This window comes from Delphinapterus leucas, chromosome 1, assembly GCF_059928025.1.
Source record: "Delphinapterus leucas isolate spDelLeu-1000000601 "Yukka" chromosome 1, BTC_Dleu_Yukka2, whole genome shotgun sequence".
Classification (NCBI taxonomy): Eukaryota; Metazoa; Chordata; class Mammalia; order Artiodactyla; family Monodontidae; genus Delphinapterus; species Delphinapterus leucas.
In genome coordinates, this window is record NC_143129.1 from 152,708,888 (window position 1) to 152,729,458 (window position 20,571).

The window sequence follows — 20,571 nt, forward strand, 5'->3', positions numbered from 1 at the left end:
GCATGGGTTCGAGCCCTGGTCTGGGAAAATCCCACATGCCGCAGAGCAACTAAGCCTGTGTTAGGTGCTTCTGAATGAAGAAAGGTGGGAAATACTTTGTGAGCTTCCTGAGCATCAGAGTGAAAACGTGAAGAAACTGTCTTTCTAGCAGTGTGAGCTCTTAAATAAACTGTATAGCCTTTTACATTACTAAATGAAATCATCTTCTTTTCCGCTTTCAAAGACTCAAGCCCATGCCAAGAGCAGAAAAACATGCATAACTAGAATTTTATACAATATTTAAACCCATTTATACTCACTCTATCATTTGGAATTTTTATCCAATGAAATCTGGTTTTGAGGGGGAAAAAATCCCTACCTTTTTACACTTTTACATGATGTCTTGACTCCTCCCTAGATTCATTCTCTAACTTCTGAACACTGCCTCTAAGGACTGAAAACATCTTCATTAAGAAAAAAAAAAAGCTGCCTATACAGAGATAAACTAATTAGAAAATTCCAGTCAGTAGCAAATACCAATATTATCATAATCACATAACCTTGTCCAACTGATGCCAAGGAATGTTCTGAGACTCTCTTGAGATAATAAAATAATAGGAAAAGTACACTTTGTATAGGCATTTGTGATATAACAGAGAAACCACTGGAATCAGAAACAAAAGAATCCCAATCCACTACTTGTTAACAATAATCATCTTGAGTGATATATTCATACTACCTCACAGCTTCTTCATTTATAAAACAGAGTTAATAATACAGTATGCCGGCTTTCCTGGTGGCACAGTGGTTAAGAATCCGCCTGCCACTGCAGGGGACACGGGTTCGAGCCCTGGTCCGGGAAGATCCCACATGCCGCGGAGCAACTAAGCCTGTGTGCTACAACTACTGAAGCCCGTGCGCCTAGAGCCTGTGCTCTGCAACAAGAGAAGCCACCACAGTGAGAAGCCCGCACACCACAACGGAGAGTAGCCCCCACTCACCGCAACTAGAGAAAGCCCGTGCACAGCAACGAAGACCCAATGCAGCCAAAAATAAATAAATTAAATAAATAAAAATTTTTAAATAAATAAATAACAGTGTGGCAAAAATTACAAGAGTTTTAATATCTAATAACTTAGAGAAATGCAAGAAAACAGGTATATTCACATATTGCTGGTAGAAAGTAAACTGTTAAAAACAATAATACCTATTAAAATAAAATATGCATATAACCTTTGATCCAGCAACTCCATTTTAGAGGATCTATTCTAGAGAGAGGGAAGCGTCAACATTTAAGAATATATGAATATGGATATTTATTACAGCATGTTTAATATCTGCCAAGAGAGGAAAAGATGAAAAAACATTGTATAGGGATTTTTAGAAGTCCCTTAAAACCTTGAGTTTCCCACATCTCAGTGGTTCCCAAACTCTGCTGCACATTACAATCAACCTGAGCTTTCCAAAATCCTGATCCCCAGGTCACATCCCACACCAATTATATTTGAATGTCTGAGATCAGGAGCCAGGTGTCAGTATTTTGAAGATTCCCAGATAATTTCGATGTGCAGCAAAGTTTGGGAACCAATACCACAACTGTTAAAAAAGAAGTCTACTGTTCTGAGGTCCCTCCCTGTTTAGGATTGCTAGGTTTAGCAAATAAAAATACAGAATGTCCAGTTAAATTTATCCTGCTCTAACATTCAATTTTTTGTCTGGTTTTGGATGAGAAAAGGGAGTTGTCAGACAACACTGAAGGAGAGGTTTCTCTATAATTTCTCAACAAAAGTGGTTCAAGTGAAACCAAGAGAGAAACTTCCCAAATATAGTGATTACAAAATAATAAGAAACATCATCAGAGAGATTAACAGCATTCATTCTACAAAAAGAGAGATCTGGATTCAAACCATACTTCTATCATGAACCATCTGTGTGAACTTGGGCAAGTTACCCACTTTTAAGCCTCCACTTCCTCAATTTATACATTGATTGAGTAATCATGTCTATTTCATAGGGTTGGTATAAGGATTAAATAAAGCTAATCCATTTCAAATACTCAGCATAGTCCCCAGCACACAGGATGCATTCAACAAATGTTATTATTTTTAATCATGCAGTAAATGACCCCTTCCAAATTGGCCCTGCTATAAAAAACGCTAGTTGATGTGGAAATACTAGTTAATATCTCCCACAAATTACTTCTATGGGAAGGATATGACTATTCTTTAGCTGATCTCTGATTATTTACTTCAGCAGGCAAGTACCAAGTAGAATAACATCATGTATGAATCTAAAAGAGTTTTTTTAATGCATTTTAAGCACAAAGAGGATTTTGCATCCTATGTTCAAAGTACTATTCTTTTCTCCATGAAACTAATATCCTAAAATGCCAATGAGCCATGCTTCTCATTGACATCAATAATTGTGCTGCTGAAGGAAGACAGCTGAGGCCCTTTAATACAATGCAGCTAACACACTGCCATCATAAGCTTATAATGAGAACTACTATTGTTCAGAATGATAAGGCTAGATCAGATGCTCATCAATTCCTTTAATAGGCACAATACAGCAATTTACATTTGCATTCATAATCAGGAACCTAAACTAAACTACTATAGAAGACAAGATAAAATGTCTTGTAAAAAGTTTTGTTAGACAGAGATGCTCCTAATCCCAGCATTCTGAAACGCAGATCAAAAGTCACAGTACAGAGCACACAGACCACAATTCCATACAATCCTACCAGGTAAACAAAACACCCAGACTCATTATTTGTAGCAAAATACGTTTTAAACACTATAGTTCTTTGACAGTGTTGATAATAACATTAATCTTTCATTGCCATTTACAGCTCTATAACTGCATCAATGCTGATTTATAATTATATTTCTTGAATAGGAGGAAGGGGAGGCAATTCTTATCACTCATTTAGAGAAACTATATGATTTGTTTTGATATAAATCTTCCTGCTCATAATTAATTCTCCAGGCATTTTCATTGAAAGCATAGTGGCAAGCATCTTTTTACCCCATTTAATACTAGTAGTCTATAGAAAAATTATAATCAAGGACAACATACATATAAAGCAACTAACCTGTTGAAAGGACTAGTTGTTTTCTTCTTTAAAACAGAGCAATATAAAACGTTCACAAATCAATTACACTGCTTTAAAAAAGAGCAAAAAACTTAACCTCCTAATCACACAGAGTGACACATAATGGAATAGTTACTGAAAATGCAAAACTCAACAGCAGTTTCTCTCCCTCCCCTATAGCACCTTCTGCTCTGCACTGTTCACTACACAACTCTCTTTGTCCTAAAAGCCTGGGATCTTGCTAAGCACAAAGACTGTATCTCATTCTTCTCTGTGCACCCAGCACCGGGCACAACAAACTGGCACAGAAGAGTCAAAAAGGTTTATTAAATTTAGAAAGACACGATACCTGTCCTAAAGGCAATCCTCATCTAACAGAAGAGTGGCTCCCCTAAAGGTCTGTCTCTTTTTTAATCCTTCAATGTTCTCAAGTGAACTCATCCACATTCATAGCTTCAACTACCATTTCATACTGATGATTCTTTGCCTCTTGAAGCTCTATCTCTAGCACAAATTTCCTGAGCTCTAAAAACAATTCTTACTGGCAATAGATCCCTCAAATTAGACATGGCCAAACGAGCTCTTTTTTCCACTCCCTAGGCCTGCCCTGGCTCCCATAATCTTGTGGGGTTTGGGGGGTTTTTTGTTTTTTTTGATTAATGAAATCACTCTGTGAGATCTATCAAGTCTTTGTAATTTTAATAATCATTGGAGGCTTCTAAGCAGAGGATAACTATTAGATCTCTAGTTCCAGAAAAAATCTGAAACGTTTTTCATAAACAAGCCAATTAAGGAGTCAGAATAAGGGTAAATAAAATGGGGAAAGGTGAAAGAAACAACTGATGAGGAAAGCAAGAGATGTACACAGAGAGTAAAGAACACGGGCAGATACAAAGACCCTCATTCAGTCAGAAAACACTCTCTGAGCACTTTACACTGATCTCCCTCCCTCTCCCTCTCCTCATCAACCACCCTCCCACTTTTTTTATCTGCAAACAATCACCTCTACACAAAAGACCCCCTCCAACCCATTTCTCTCTAGTGCCCTAATCAAAATTCTCAACCAGTTTGTTAATCCTCAAGGGCTCCCCACTACTTAAAACTGAGGTCCTGATGCCTCCCTTAACATCCAAACTCCTTTGCTCTTTAATCCAATTTACCCAACCTACTGTTCACAACCTTATCTATCACTTCACTCCTTCCCTTAGGCTCCATGAAGACAGGGACAATGTCTGTTTTATTTAATAAGATGCAGCCAGAAGAAGGCACACTGACTGCCATATAATATGAGTATATAAGCTCTATACTCCAGCCAAAATGAACTATTTGCTATTTCTATGATTTTAGACAACCATACCTTTATTTCATGTTCCCTACTCCAGAAAGGCCTTCTCTCTGCCCAAAGCTTTTTATCTCTAAAACTTATCCATCCAGGTCTAGCTCAAACACTACCTCTTCCATGAAGTTTTCTTTCATTCCCTAGAAAAAGTTATTTATTGCCTCACAGACAACTTCTACCATCCTTTGATCATTTCTAATCATCCTTTAAAATCCAGCTCAAGCATTATCACTATTAAGCTTTTAATTCCCACCCACATCCAGAACTGATCACTACCTATTGTGTCCAAACTATGCCTCACACAGTTTTCTATTATAACAATTATACAGCAATTATTATTTAGTTCTCTGAGAACAAGGACAATGCCTTCTGTGTCTTATTTTCTCCAGCATTCAACTCAAATCCTGACACCATGTGAGCACTAAAAACATGTTTGCTGAATGAATAAAAATCCAGACAATATGTGGATATAGTATTTCTCAATACTAACCTAAACCAGTTGAGATTTAGGAAGGGACCCTAAAAGCCCAAAGATACCATTAACCTAATTTAAATGCAAATCTACATATTATCCTCAAAATTATAATTATATTATGTTATCTCCCTTTTATAGCTCTCTGCTTAGAGAATGAGTACTTTGGTCAATTTACCTCTAACTTTATAACATTCTGTAGAGCAAGATTATTTCACAGGTTCTACAACAGATGAAAACATGCCTCTATGTAATAAGTAGCATAGGCTGAAATATGCATATTAGTTTCATATAGATCACAGAACCAATTGGACTAACACAAGTTCAGTTTGACCTATCAGTGCTTGCATTGTTATAAACATGCTTATTTCATAAGTTAAACACTGATGGAATATTTTAAGTCACAATTCTTCCTACAAGTCTCCCTCACTTAACACAGTAATAAATCATGATTACACACACACACACACACACACAACCATGGGCTCTAAAATGTGTCATTTTACGTGGCACAGAACAATTTTGCAAGTATGGGGATATAAGATGGACATTCCAGGACAGTTTTTTTTTAAACTGCCTAAGAAAACTGTTAAATGTATTCACAAACAGAAAATATCAATCAGGAAATCCTGAGACAAACAAAGGAAAAACAGAAAAGGGTTATACTAAGCTTGGGACAAGTACAGAAAAAAAAGAAAGAAACAGAGGCAGCTTAAGAGTTGTATCTTATTCTTCTTTTTTATCAGCCACAGCTCCCAGCATAATACTTCAACATAGTGGCCATATATATAAAATTAACTGAATAAAAATAATGAAAATAAGATATGCTGCAAAGAGGTAACAGACCAAGAAAAGAGAGCCCAGCTCTTTCAATCTGTTTTATGTGCCATAAAAAAACAGGAGGAGGGACCTCCCTAGTGGTGCAGTGGTTAAGACTCCACGCTCCCAATGCAGGGGGCCCAGGTTCGATCCCTGGTCAGGGAACTAGATCCCACATGCATGTCGCAACTAAGAGTTTGCATGCCACAGCTAAGGAGCCCGTGTGCCGCAACTAAGGAACCCACCTGCCACAACTAAGACCCAGCGCAACCAAATAAATAAATTAAATAAATATTAAAAAGAAGAAAAGAACTCAAGATTCAAAGAGGTAAGAATTAATTATATACTAAAAAAAAAAAACCAAGGACATGGCAGAAGCAATGCCATCCTCAGGGTAAAAAGCAAATAATGCCAGTTCTGGGGCAAATAGTGGTACAGGAAAAGATGGCTCAGTCTCAGGTGCTATGAAATGACCTAAAGTTAATTACACATAAAACAATCTTCAACCCCAACCATTAATGTAAATCTGGGGAGCTACCTTTGGCCATTTCCACAAGCCCTTCAAAGGCGGCTACCTTTGTCAGGGGCCCCCAAGGTCACCCCCAGGTCCAACAATATACTTGTACTCCTGACTAAAATTTATTACAGAAAAAGGAAACAAAACAAAATCAGCAAAGGGAAAAGGGGCATGATGAAGTTCAGAGGAAACCAGAGGCAAGCCTTCAAGAGTTCTCTCCCAGTGGAGATACACAGGACACATTCAATTCCTCCAGCAACAAATTTTGATAACACACATGGAATGCAATCTACCAGCGAAGTTCATCAGACTCAGTGCTCTTAAGTTTTTATTGGAGCTGCTTACACAGGCACACTCTGCCTACTACATACCAAAATTCCAGGCCTCCAGGAAAGCAGGTATTCACATTGTATAGTCTAGACACAGTCAGTCACTCTCATCATTTAGGGAAAGCTTTATCAGTGTAAGAAACAGTTTACAGTTCAAGTTCCCAAATGCTAACCAATGGCCAATCTTGCATGCAGGCTTTTTCAAGGACAGCAGTCTCAGGCCTTGTTAAATCTTTTCTGCACGCTACTCTTTCTTAACATTCCCCCCTTTCAAGGTTACCAGTATGCACATATGCTTGAACCAGCCCTGTACTCTAGATATTCTAAGATAAGAAAAGACACACTGCAAAAATGCAGAATGACAACTCACTCACTTGGAAGCTTAAAAAAGAAAAAAGACCTGAGTCATACACCATAAGTAGATAATTTTTAGAAAAAGTGATTTTCACCTAACGCTTGTGGACTCAACTATTACATACAAACATCAAATATTATGTTAGATAGCTGTTGCAGGGAGCAGTGAATGGGGGGAAAGTTTTGTAAGAAACGAACCTTGCTGTCAAGAAGTATATAATCTAGTGATAGATGGGATCCTCTACCAAGATTCCCAGCAAATATTTACAAACGTTAACCCTATGAGAAAAAAGAAAATAGACATGTTCATGGAGAGGACTTTGAAAGCAATCTTCATAACCCTTACAGTAAAACAATTATTCAGAATTTTAGAGATTGTGTTAAAAACAATAAGAATATCAGAACACTCAAAACCGATTCATTTTGCAAATGTTTACAGAGAACCCACTACATGCTATGCTTTGTGCTATGCTCTGCAGTCCAGGTGTAAAGAGAAACACGTGCTCAAAGACTATCAGATGAGAGAAAATTTACACAATAATCATATCATCTAATATTTCCTAGAGTTTCCAAGCATTGTTCTAAGAACTTTCCATATAAAAATTCATTTAATACTTAAGACAAAAAGAGATAACTATTTTAGATAATTTTTATTCCCATTTTACAAAAGGGAAAGCATTACAGAGAACTTAAGTAATTTGTACAAAGCAAGCATCTTCTAATGGTGGCAACTAGTTTAAGCACTCTACCTTCATTCACATTCTTGGAGTCTACCCCCTATATATAGTAATAAAGGTTGTATAAGGTTTAATTGTGGTACATATAAAGTTTAACAACTGTTCAAGATGAGGGAGTCACAGAAGACTTCACAATGGAGGGAATCATTGAACTGGATCTTAAAAGATGCACAGAAGTTGACTGAACAATCTAAGCAAAAGGAACAATATATGCAATTCCACATAAGGTTCCAAGAGTCATATCAAGTTCTTTGATTTCCCATTTGAAAACAGAATTTGTTAAATGAAAAGTTTACAGAATAACTGCTATTTGCTACTATATATTATTTTTTAAAAGAACTTATATTTTTACATACACAAACTTAAAATTAAGGTACAGTAAATGCTATATTTACATGTATTTTAATGAACCAGAGCACTGTAGAATGACGGAATTTCTGAACTACAAGAGATGGTTTCTGGGATGAAGACACTCTCAAAAACAGGTTTATGGAAAAAAAAGAATTAGCAGTGCTTTGAATAAAACTGCAACATGATTTAACATAATTCATAGTCAAAACTATGTATAAATAAGCTCAATGTTTAAAATATTTGCAAGATGTACAGTATATCATCCATTTGCCCCTCCAGATCATTCACTGTACCCCAAATGCAGGCTCATTATGAACTATGTCAACAGGTTCCCTTGCCCTCTTCTGTCCAGATGGGTTCAGCCAATAGGTAGCACCAGCAAGAGGTCAGAGAAAGAACTGAGGGTAAGGGAGAGAGTGGAGGAGATTCATTCTCCTGGGTTGGTCACTGCAGGGTTGTGTTAGGCAGGCTGCATCACACTACCACAAGTCATGCCAACTGTCAGGTCACTTTCTATACATAGCCTCCTCTGTCTCCAAGTTCCAAGGATCACTTCTTCCCCTCACCCTTTCAGGCCTAGGGTTGGTAACAGCACCAGGTTATTATTAAGGAGAAGGTACTATGTACATGTTGCCATTTCACTACATCCTGCCTATATCTCTTTATTATAATATCATAATTTGTCTGTTCTTTTTCCAGCCAAAACCATTTTATGTGGAATAAAATTAAATGTATTTTCAACTTATTTGCATACTCTAAAGACGAGAAAGTCTTTTTAACTCAAAGAAATTTTTATGTAATCAAAACCAAGTAAAACTTTCCCTATATGTAATCCTGATCAAAATCTTCAATACCTGAGCAGCTGAGAAAATTGAGTATCAGTAAGTCCAGCAAAAAAGTGCAATTCAAATCACCCAACTTGCTAAAGACGTGCCTCTCCACTTACTTACAAGTCTTGAAATAGACCTCAGAGTCAGACCTGGTTTTGAATCCGTACTCTAACATTCACCCACTATCCTACAGCAAAGTACTTAACTTTATTTTGTTCATCGTTGTATTCTGAGCACCCAGTACAGTGGTGATACATAGTGGGTACTTCATAAATATTTGTGGAATGAATGCACAAATTCATTCTGCAGACCTGAATTTCCTCACCTGTAAAAGAGGATAATTATGTCTACCTCACAAAAAGAAAATTTATGTTCCTGAGAAATAAAGAAGAATATATGTAAAAAAAACCTAGGTACAGGGTCTAGTAAACATTAGTTCTCTATCCCAACTCAAATATCTCCAGGATTTCTATTTTGTTTACATGATAGAATGTACAAATATCAATACTTTGCAATCTTTCCTCAGCACTGTTAATTACACTTATACATAGCAATATACATTAATGGTCCGATTAAAAGACTTTCTGTAAAAGATTTAAAACAAAAACAAAACAGAACAAAACCTGTAGCTATAACTTTTAACTGGTGATTTAATAACACTATCTTTCTTAATGAAAAACTTGCATAAACATTGTCATGTATGTCATGTATTCTAACCCTCAACAAATTCAATAAGATGTTTTTCAGTAGTCCTAATCAATCAACCAATTTATCTAAAAATTTTTTTAATTTTAAATGCTTTTTTAAAATATGGAAGGGGACTTTTCTGGTGGTCCAGTGGTTAAGACTCTGTGCTTCCAATGCAGGAGCATGGGTTCGATGCCTGGATGGGGAACTAAGATCCTACATGCTGCGTGGTGTGGCCAAAATAAATAAATAATTAATTTAAAAATAAGATAAAATGATGAAAAAAAATTTTTTTAAATATGGAAGGCACTACTTTTAAAATTGTACAACTTACATTCTTTACAAATTATCAAAAAAGATATGATAAAAATGTTTACAAAATTCATCTCTGAATTTGTTCAGGCAAAATAATTAGCCTATTCTTTTGCTTCTCACTTAAGGATGTTCTTGAGAACAAGCAACTAGGCTTCTAATATTCTTTTCAATCTCATGAAAATCTCCCAACTTTTATTTTAAAATCTCTTATGGGAAAGAAAAAAAAAAAAAAAATCTCTTATGGGGCTTCCCTGGTGGCGCAGTGACTGAGAGTCCGCCTGCCGATGCAGGGGACACGAGTTCGTTCCCCGGTCCGGGAAGATCCCACATGCCGCGGAGCGGCTGGGCCCGTGAGCCATGGCCGCTGAGCCTGCGCATCCGGAGCCTGCGCTCCGCAACGGGAGAGGCCACAACAGTGAGAGGCCCACGTACCTCAAAAAAAAAAATCTCTTATGAAACATTATTCTCATACCTTTGAAAAAACACTAGGTGGCATTAGAAACACGCTCCTCTTGCAAAAAAGAAGAAACCAAGAGTGGAAAGGAGAGCAATTCTCAAGTCAATAGGCACTGAATGCACTTTTTTAGACCTAAACTCTTATAATTCTTACTAAATTGAACACTTCACTCATTTATACTATTTGATAAAGTGAAAATTCTTCCCTCTTACGGCTTGTGCCTTTTATGTTCTAAGAAACCTTTGCCTCACCCAAAATCACAAAAATTTTCTCCAGTTTTCCTATACATGTTTTATAATTTTAGCTCTTACATTTGGGTAATTATCCATTTCAAGTTAAGTTTTGTATATAGCATGGGGTAAGGATCAAGGTTCATTTTTTTTTCCATGTAAACTGTTCTAGCACCATTTGTTGAAATGACTATTTTTTCCCCATCAAATTACCTTGCATATTTGTCTATTTCTGAACTTTCTATTCTGTTCCAATGATTCGTGTGTCTATCTTTACACCAATATCACAATGTCTTGATTACTGTACCCTTACAGACACTCATAAAATCAGGTGGGGCGATTCCTCCAACTTCGGCCTTTTTCAATATTGTTTTGGTTATTTTAGGCCCTTTGCATTTCAATATAAACTTTAAATCATCTTTTCACTTTCTGAAAAGTCCTGCTTGGGTTTTGATTGGAACTGAATTGAATCTATAGATCAATAGAAGAATTTATATCTTAATGTTATTGAGTCTTCCAATCCATGAACATATCATATTTTCCATATATTTAAGTATTCTTTAATCTCTCTCAGTAATGTTTTGTAGTTTAAAATGTACTGGTCTTGCAAATAATTTTTTTAAATTTATCGTTAATTATTTCATATTTGTAAGCTATTATAAATAGTAATGATTTCTAAATTTCAATTTCATTGTTAGTATAGAGAAATACAGATGATTTTTGCACATTTTTATAAACAGATTTTGATGTAAAACAGTGATAAGAAAATGAAAACATGAGCCACAGACAGGGAGAAATATTTAGAAAGTGTATATCAAATATATAACTTGTATTCAGAATATACAAAGAACTCTTAAGACTCAAAAATAAGAAGACAAACAACCTAAAATTTTTTAAAGGACAGAAGATTTGAACAGGTAATTCACCATAGAATACACACACACACACACACACACACACACACATATACATGTCAAACAAGCACATAAAAAGCAGTTCAACCTCATTAGTCATCAGGGATATGCAAATTAAAACCACAACGAGATATCCCTACACACCCATTAGACCAGCTAAAATTAAAATGATAATACCTAGTACTGAAAAGGATGTGGAACACCTGCTGGTGGAAATACAAAAATGCCAGTTCCTCATTGAGATAAGCATACACTTATCATACATCCCAGGAATCTCATTCCTAGGTATTTATCCAGCAAAAATGAAAGCCTAAGTCCACACAAATACTTGTACACAAACTTTCATAGCAGCTTTCTCCGTAATAGGCAAAAACAAAAAACAATCCAAGGGCTTCCCTGGTGGCGCAGTGGTTGAGAGTCCACCTGCTGATGCAGGGGACATGGGTTCGTGCCCCGGTCCGGGAAGATCCCACATGCCGCGGAGCGGCTATGCCTGTGAGCCATGGCCGCTGAGCCTGCATGTCCGGAGCCTGTGCTCCGCGAGGGGAGAGGCCACAGCAGTGAGAGGCCCGTGTACCGCAAAAAAAAAAAAACAAAAAACAATCCAAATGATCATCAAGTGGTGAATAAACAAAGTCTGACATACCCAGGCCAATGGAACACTTTCAGCAATCAAAAAGGAACTACTGATACTCAAAACAGTGTGGATGAATCTCAAAACCATTATGCTAAGTGAAAGAAGTCAAACACAAAATATTACATACTGTATGATTCCATTTATATGAAATTCTGGAAAAGACAAAAAAAACCACAGTGACATAAAGCAGGTCAATGGTTGCCAAGGGCTGGGACTCGGGAAAGAACAAACTGCAAAGGGATACAAGGGAACATTTTGAAAACTCATCGAATTGCACACTTAAAATGGGTGAACTTTATTCTATGAAAATTATACCTCAATAAACCTAATTAAGAGATAAATATAGATATCTCCAACTTTCACAGTAGAAAAGGCAAAAAGTTACAGCTGCAGAAAGGTAAGCCTGAAAGGGGAAGTTGCTGAGTTTGGAATCTCTGTAACATAGAAGTAGGCAAAACAAATATCCATGGTGTTTCTCTCTGAACTCATATGTCAAAATTAAAAAATAATCATAAGAGTTAAAAAGTATGGGAAAAGGTTGTAAGTAGTATCTTGGATTCTTAATTCCTTCAAAGGCATACCCCAAATATGTCACTTCGAAAAAGTTCTGAAATATTACTATGTTAAAAATACAATAATAGGGAATTCCCTGGCAGTCCAGTGGTTAGGATTCCATGCTTCCACTGCAAGAGGCACAGGCTCAATCCCTGGTTGGGGAACTAAGATCCCACATGCTGCACAGCACAGCCAAAAAAAGAAAAATCCCCACACAATAATACTCAAAGCCACAATGAGATACCACTTAATACCCACTAGGATAGCTATAATTTTAAAAAAACAAAAAACAACAACAACAAAAACAGAAAATAAAATGTATTGGCGGGGCTTCCCTGGTGGTACAGTGGTTAAGAATCCACCTGCCAATGTAGAGGACACCGGTTCAAGCCCTGCTCCAGGAAGATCCCACATGTCACAGAGCAACTAAGCCCATGAGACACAACTACTGAGCCTGCGCTCTAGGGCCCACAAGCCACAACTACTGAAGCCCACGAGCCACAACTAATGAAGCCCGCGCACCTAGAGTCAGTTCTCCACAAGAGAAGCCACCGCAATGAGACGCCCAGGCACCACAACGAAGAGTAGCCCCTGCTCACCACAACTAGAGAAAGCCTGCACACAGCAACGAAGACCAAATGCAGCCGTTAATTAATTAATTAATTTTAAAAAATAAAATGTTTTGGCAAATATACAGAAAAAATGGAACCCTCACACACTGTAGATAGGGATGCCAAATGATGCATCCATTGTGGAAAACAGCTTATTGGTTCCTCAAAAAAATAAACAGAATTACCATACGACTCAGCAATTCTACTCCCAGGAAGGAAGGTATATACTCCAAAGAACTGAAACCAGGAACTCAAAGAAATACTTGAACATGAATGCTCACAGTAACATTACTCACAATAACCAAAAGGTGGAAACAACCCAAATGTCCATCAACTGATGAATGGATAAACACAGTGTGGTATATCCATTCGATGGGATCATATTCAGCCATAAAAAGGAACAAAGTACTGATACATGCTACAATATGGATAAACCTCAAAAACATTATGCTAAATAAAAGAAGCCAGACACAGACCACATACCGTGTGATTCCATTCATAAGAAATATCCAAAATAGGTAATCCATGGAGACAGAATACAGATTGGTAGTTACCAGGCCTGGGATGAAGTTAAAATGGACAGTGAATGCTTAATGGATAAAGGTTTTCCTTTTACAGTGATGAAAATGTCTTGGAACTTGACTTTAATTCAAATTTCAATCCAGTTTTGAGCTTTGGGCTTTTCAAAGGTTACTTTTCTCTCTGTTAAACCTTATTTTGCTGGTTCTTCTTGAATCATCATTTCTATTTGTAAGGCTCTGACTGAATTTAACATTCAACATGTCATCAGCATGGGATACTGATGCATATGTGATAAGCAATTTCTTCAGTGTCTTTATCCAAGATATTGATTAAAATGAATTAAGACAAGGATAGAGGTCTGTGTGACATCATTTCAGGCTGGTACTAACACATTAAATCAACCTTTTTTTTTTTTTTTTTTTTTTTGCGGTACGCGGGCCTCTCACTGTTGTGGCCTCTCCCGTTGCAGAGCACAGGCTCCGGACGCGCAGGCTCAGCGGCCATGGCTCACGGGCCCAGCCGCTCCGCGGCATGTGGGATCTTCCCGGACCGGGGCACGAACCTGTGCCCCCTGCATCGGCAGGCGGACTCTCAACCACTGCGCCACCAGGGAAGCCCAAATCAACCTTCTTTTGTGGACATTATACTTCAAACAAGTATTAATCCAACCAGCTATAACATTAGTGAAGGTATTCCAAAAGTGCTTTACTCCTTCAGTAAGTAATTATACATTGCCTACTATGTAGGAGATACAATGCTACATGTCAACTAGGAACATGATGATGGAAAGAGCCATTCCTTGCAAATGATCAGTCCTATAAAGCCATCATTCCTGTGAAGGCCATGTCTGCCAATAAAGTAAAGAAAGAATCCCAAAAGTATATTTGGAGAATTAGTCAAACACTATCAATTAAAAGATTCTTGGGATTTACAGCCCTCCTATTAAAATGTCAATATTTGGTACAATTCACTGGTTAGGTCAACCTAACCAGTGAATTGTACCAAATTACTTGAATCCAACAGACTGATTTCAGAGAAAAAGCATCCAAGCCTAATCTTTCCATCTGTGGTCTCTGTCTCTAATGCCTCATTCCCAATTTGCTAATGTCAATGAAAACTCATCCACTCAATAATTACTTGTTACTATATTTTATAATAATTGTTATAGGAAGCTATGGAAAGATTTTAAACATTACGGCTGGATAAATATTAACCAAATGAAAATTTTAGAAGATAAAACTAAAAGAAAAAAGTAAGAATAGACATATCAGATTTGCGGTTTTGAAAGAATAGACTTTAGAGTGGAGAGTGGTTGGAAAGGAAGAAGAATGAATACAGGGTTAACAGTAACGAGGCCCCAACAATGATCCAAGAGACTGCAAATGTGGCTTAAACTGGGCCACATCTCTCGTGAAAAAAAGTAGAACCACTCAGAGATGTTGGGAGCTAGGATTTGATGGGTGATTGGATGGGGATAGAGTAAGGGCAGAGGAGGAGTCAAAACAGACTTCTAGGTCTCTAGCTTTCTACTACTGGGGCGGGGAGTGGGGTGGGTCATGGTGCTATTTAACAAGACAGGGAACAACCGAAGAATCGGTTTAGGGGAACAGAGAGGAAGAATAAACAGATGGAGCGAGTCACAGACAAAGATCAAAGTTGCAGATACTACTTGACATATTCATGAGAAAGCAAAGAAGGAACTAACCTTATTTTAAAGATTATATACATACAATCTTATATATGTATTTTAAGATATACATGTAAATATCTTATATATATCATATATTATAATTTATATCATAAAAGGATATGTATATATGTTGCAGGAAGGGGGACCCCTTCCACAGCCCGAGAGTGGGCTCTTGTCTAACACTTGGAAATGAATTGTCTGAGGAGACACATGTGCTGACAAAGCAAGAGACTTTATTGGGAAGGGGTGCCCGGGCGGAGAGCAGCAGGATAAGGGAACCCAGGAGAACTGCTCTGCCACAGAGCTCACAGTCTCAGGTTTTATAGCAATGGGGTTAGCTTCCAGTTGTCCCTGGCCAATCATCTTGCTTGGCTCCTATTTGGTCTGACTCAGGGTCCTTCTGGTGGCTTGCACATCTCTCAGCCAAGATGGATCCAAGTGTGAGGGTTTCTGGGAGGCTGGCAGCACATATCGTCTCCTCCCTCCTCCTTTTGGCCCTTCCCGAATTCTTCCGGGTTAGTTTTACAAGACATACTATGGGCTGGCGTGTCCTCCCTCCTTTAGGCCCCTCCCAAATTCTCCTGGTTAGTTTTTGGGTGGCAGCACCTAGTTCTTTATCAGAACCTCCTGTTGTGAGACAATTCACACAAGCGGTTATCATTGTGCCTGGCCAAGGTGGGCGGTTTGGGTCAGCAGTTCCCTAAGACATATGTATGTACATATATCTTAAGATTAATAATTAATCTTGGACAAGACGTCACCTAAGTTTTTCCCTATCCCTAGTAACATACAATATAGTAGTATGATTGTATGATCCTTTTTATACATGCTCTGGAAACCACTAATTGGAATCATTGTCACTATATATATGGGGAAGATGGGCCTTCAGAGAAATCTTCTCAATAGATACTAGAAAACAAGGGAGAAGAAAAAAGTCTCCTCATAAACACAATCACGTAGATGTCATCAAAATGAAAGTATTTGCTACATTAAGGCTTTTGGCTATCCATTCTCCAGAGTCTGGTCAAATCTAACCTCCTGCAAATTATCTCCCCAATAATTATACACAGCACAATTCTTGTCTCCTTAGTTCCTTTAAGTCATAATTAACATTCTATTAAGTGTTGTTATGTTACTTTTACATTGTTTTTTGTTGTTATTATGTGAATCTTTTTGACCCAAAAATTCTCTGGAGGCTGGGTCTATGGACTATATAGGGCCATAACTCTATTAACAACAAGAATACATTATAGGACAGATTTTTCAGAAATGCCACAGCCAGAAGCTGGGGTGGCATCGAGGTATATTCAGTGTAAAGTAAGTCAAAGCAGGAAAAGTATTCGATACTATCAAATGTGCCACCAAACATAAAATACCCAACTGGAAATCCTTGAGTAGGAGAATGGAAAAGGAGGAACTAGCTGAGGTTACTATAAGTAAGCAAATAGCTCAGGAAAGAAAGGCACAGGAGGAAACAAAAGGCAGATCCCTGGGAGGAAAGAAGTAATGGGATTCAGGTCTAAAGAAGTAATGATTTTACAAATCCGTATATAAAAAAGACAAATAACCCAATTTTTTAAATGGGCAGAGTCTGAATAGACATTTCTTCAAAGAAGACATACAAAGGGCCAATAATCACATGAAAAGATGATCAATGTCATTAGTCATTAGGAAAACACAAACCAAAACCACAGATACCACTTCAGACCCCTAGGATGGCTAAAACAAGACAAATAATAGCAAATGTTGATGACAATGTGAAGAAACCAAAAACCTCATACACTGCAGTTTATCAAACACTGCTACATTTAAACAATTACCATATGACCCAGCAATTCCACTCACAAGAAAAATGAAAACTGTCCATGTGAAAATTGTAAACAAATGTTCATAGCAGCATTATTCATAATAGTCTAAAGGAAGAAACAACCCAAATGTCCATCCACTGACAAACAGATAGACAAAACATGGCATATCCATACAATGCAATATTATTCAGGAGTAAAAAGGAATGACATACTAATACATGCTACACAATGGATGGACCTTGAAAACATCGTCCTAAGTGAAAGAAGCTAGTTACAAAAGGTCACATAGTATAAGGCTCAATTTATATGAAATGTACAGTACAGGTAAATCTATGGAGGCAGGAAGTATATTAATGGTTACATAAGGCTAAGGAGATGTGAAAATATGAAGGTGATAGCTAAAGGGTATAGGAATTCTTTCTGAAATGATGAAAATGTTCTAAAATTGACTCCAGTGATGGCTGCATGTATCTATGAATATACTAAAAATCACTGAATTGTACGGTTTAAATGAGTGAATTTTATCATATGTGAATTATGTCTCAATAAGCTTTAAAAAAAAAAATTAATTCAGGAATATTCTACTTCAGTTGGCCTAAGCTAGGAATTCAGCAAACTCGGTCCAAGAATTTCCTCTGCAACAAACCACCTTAAAATGAAACATTCAACTTTACCTTAGTGGCAGTAGTTCTCAAAAGAGTGCATCTAGAAGTAGGTATAATGCTTTAAAGAAAATACAGATGCCTGGGACCACCCCAGACCCACTGGATCAAAATCTCTATGATGGTACATGGATTTTTTTTTTTTAAGTTCCAGATGTTAAAGAGGGGAGAGATGGGGCTTTAATAGACATGCTGAAAACAAGTAGGGAAATTTGAATATGGTTTTTATATTGAATTGATATTAAACTTCTTGGATCTGACAATACAGGTGACCCTTGAACAATGCAGGGGTTAGAGGTGCTGACATCTCCCAAACCCTCCCCACCCCTCCATGTAGTGGAAAATCCAAGTATAAACTTACAGTTGGCCCTCCCTATCTACAGTTCTGCATCCCAGGATTCAACCAATCATGGATCCTATAGTACTAGCATTTACTATTGGGAAAAATCCACACATAAGTGGGCCCACCCAGTTCAAACCAGTGGTGTTCAAGGGTCCACTATATATTGTGGTTATTTAGGAGACTGTCTTTGATGTTAGGAGAAATACTTAAGAGGGAGGTAGCATAACGTCTGTTACTTGCTTTGAAATCTTCAGGAAAAAAATATATACATACACACAGATTAAACAAAATGTGGCAAAATGTAAAGTTACAACAAAATTGGTCAATCTAAGCAAGCTTAATTGGGTATACACTGTACCATTCTTTCCATTTTTCTGTAGGTTTGATATTTTCAAGATAAAAAGTTGGGGGCTTCCTGGGCGGCACAGTGGTTAAGAATCTGCCTGCCAATGCAGGGGACATGGGTTCGAGCCCTGGTCCGGGAAGATCCCACATGCCGCAGAGCAACTAAGCCCATGCACCACAACTACTGAGCCTGCGTTCTAAAGCCCACGTGCCACAACTACTGAGTCCGCATGCTGCACATACTTTTAAGCCCGCGCACCTAGAGCCCGTGTTCCACAACAAGAGAAGCCACCGCAATGAGGAGCCCGCGCACCGCAATGAAGAGCAGCCGCTGCTCACAACCAGAGAAAAGCCCACGTGCAGCAACAAAGACCCAACGCAGCCAAAAATAAAATAAATAAATAAATAAAAAAGATAAAAAGTTGGGGAAGTTCCACAAATGACCCTGATGGTCCCTGTGGCCTAAAAGTCACAGACTTCTTCCCCTATCCCCACTTCCCAGGATGGACAAATGGACAAAACTTTCTACTCCCTATGTGCCAACCCAAAAGATTTATGGTCCCAAAGAGTAGATAAGATTATTTTAACGGGAACAAGCTTCTGTTATTGTACCCTGCAAATTACCGTGTGCCTTGTCCTACATTTAGAGGGAAGAGTGTGAGATCAGCAGAAAGTTAATGGGTCCCCTAAGTAAAGAGGCAGGGCCACTGAGGGTAAAAGGGTACAAGATGCAATAATAGGCAGAAAACAACCTGCCCAGACTACACAGTGTAACCTCTGTTAGGTCCTGTCTACTATACAAAGTCTAGACAAAGGAAAGTCTCATTCTTTTCACCCAGTATATACTGAACTGCCTACTATGTGCAAAACATGTTCCCTATCTTCATGTACTAAATATGTATACCACAGAGCTGTACACAGAAGCAACACAACTTCACAAGATTTAGAATCATTTCTATAAGAAAGCTCCTTCTCAGGAAATTTATTCATTAAAGTTAGAATCATATTGAGTCTTCTTGACTCTCATTATATAATCAGTACCAGTGACAGCATGAGAGCAATCAGAATACAGTCTATTAAATTCCATTCTTTTCCATTCTTCGCTTTGAGAAATGAAACTAGCCAAACCCTAAAAAGGAAAATAATAGATGCAATAATGACGAATGACAACCAAGAATTTGTTCATGGAGCAAGGGACCATCTGTACTAACACTTACCAAACCAGCAGTCAGAGAAGGCGCAGACTGTCCGAGGGACTGATTCCTCATTCGAACCAGGTTTGATGCTTCTCCTGAAGACTGCCAAGTCACCTGTCCCACACTGCTATGTACACTGCCAGACAAGGGGAGCAGCTGCTTACCTTCAACAACAAGGTTTGGAAAATTAACAAATTATTAATTAACAAATGAAAAAATACAATGATATCAAGTGGATTACAAGTACATTGATCCAGGGACTTCCCTGGTGGTCCAGTGGTTAAGACTCCACCCTCCCAATTCCGGGGGCCCAGGTTCGATCTCTGGTCAGGGAACTAGATCCCACATGCTGCAACTAAGACCCAGCACAGCCAAATAAATAAGTAAATAAATATATTTTTTTTAAGTACTTTGATCCAAAACAAAGTGAAGTCCCTCCACATCCATTTTAGAATCTGCAGCCCTCTAAAATTTCCAACTATATTGGTAGTGGTGAGAAATGCCAAGTGGAATACTGAACTGAGTTGATGACTATTTTAAATTCTCTGTAGGGACTTCCCTGGTGGTGCAATGGGTAAGACTCCACGCTTCCAAAGCACAGGGCCTGGGTTCAATCCCTGGCCAGGGAACTCTGCATGCATGCCGCAACTAAGACCTGGCGCAGCCAAAATAAATTAAATAATTAAAAAAAATAAATTCTCTGTAATATCCACCATCATGCCAGGGCCCAACCCTGACACCCAACCTAGCAGGCTAGGAGTTTTCTAGTCCCTTCCAT

General features: G+C 37.9%; 1 protein-coding gene across 2 annotated transcripts in view; it reads right to left on the reverse strand.

Annotated features, from left to right (window-relative positions):
- Positions 1 to 20,571, reverse strand: part of MAST2 (microtubule associated serine/threonine kinase 2) — a 203,645-nt gene that overhangs the window by 150,456 nt on the left and 32,618 nt on the right. For both annotated transcript variants that reach the window (XM_022575586.3, XM_022575583.3), the window contains exon 3: positions 19,815 to 19,957. In XM_022575586.3, coding sequence (XP_022431294.2) covers positions 19,815 to 19,957 — 143 coding nt within the window. The remainder of the gene's footprint in view (positions 1 to 19,814; positions 19,958 to 20,571) is intronic.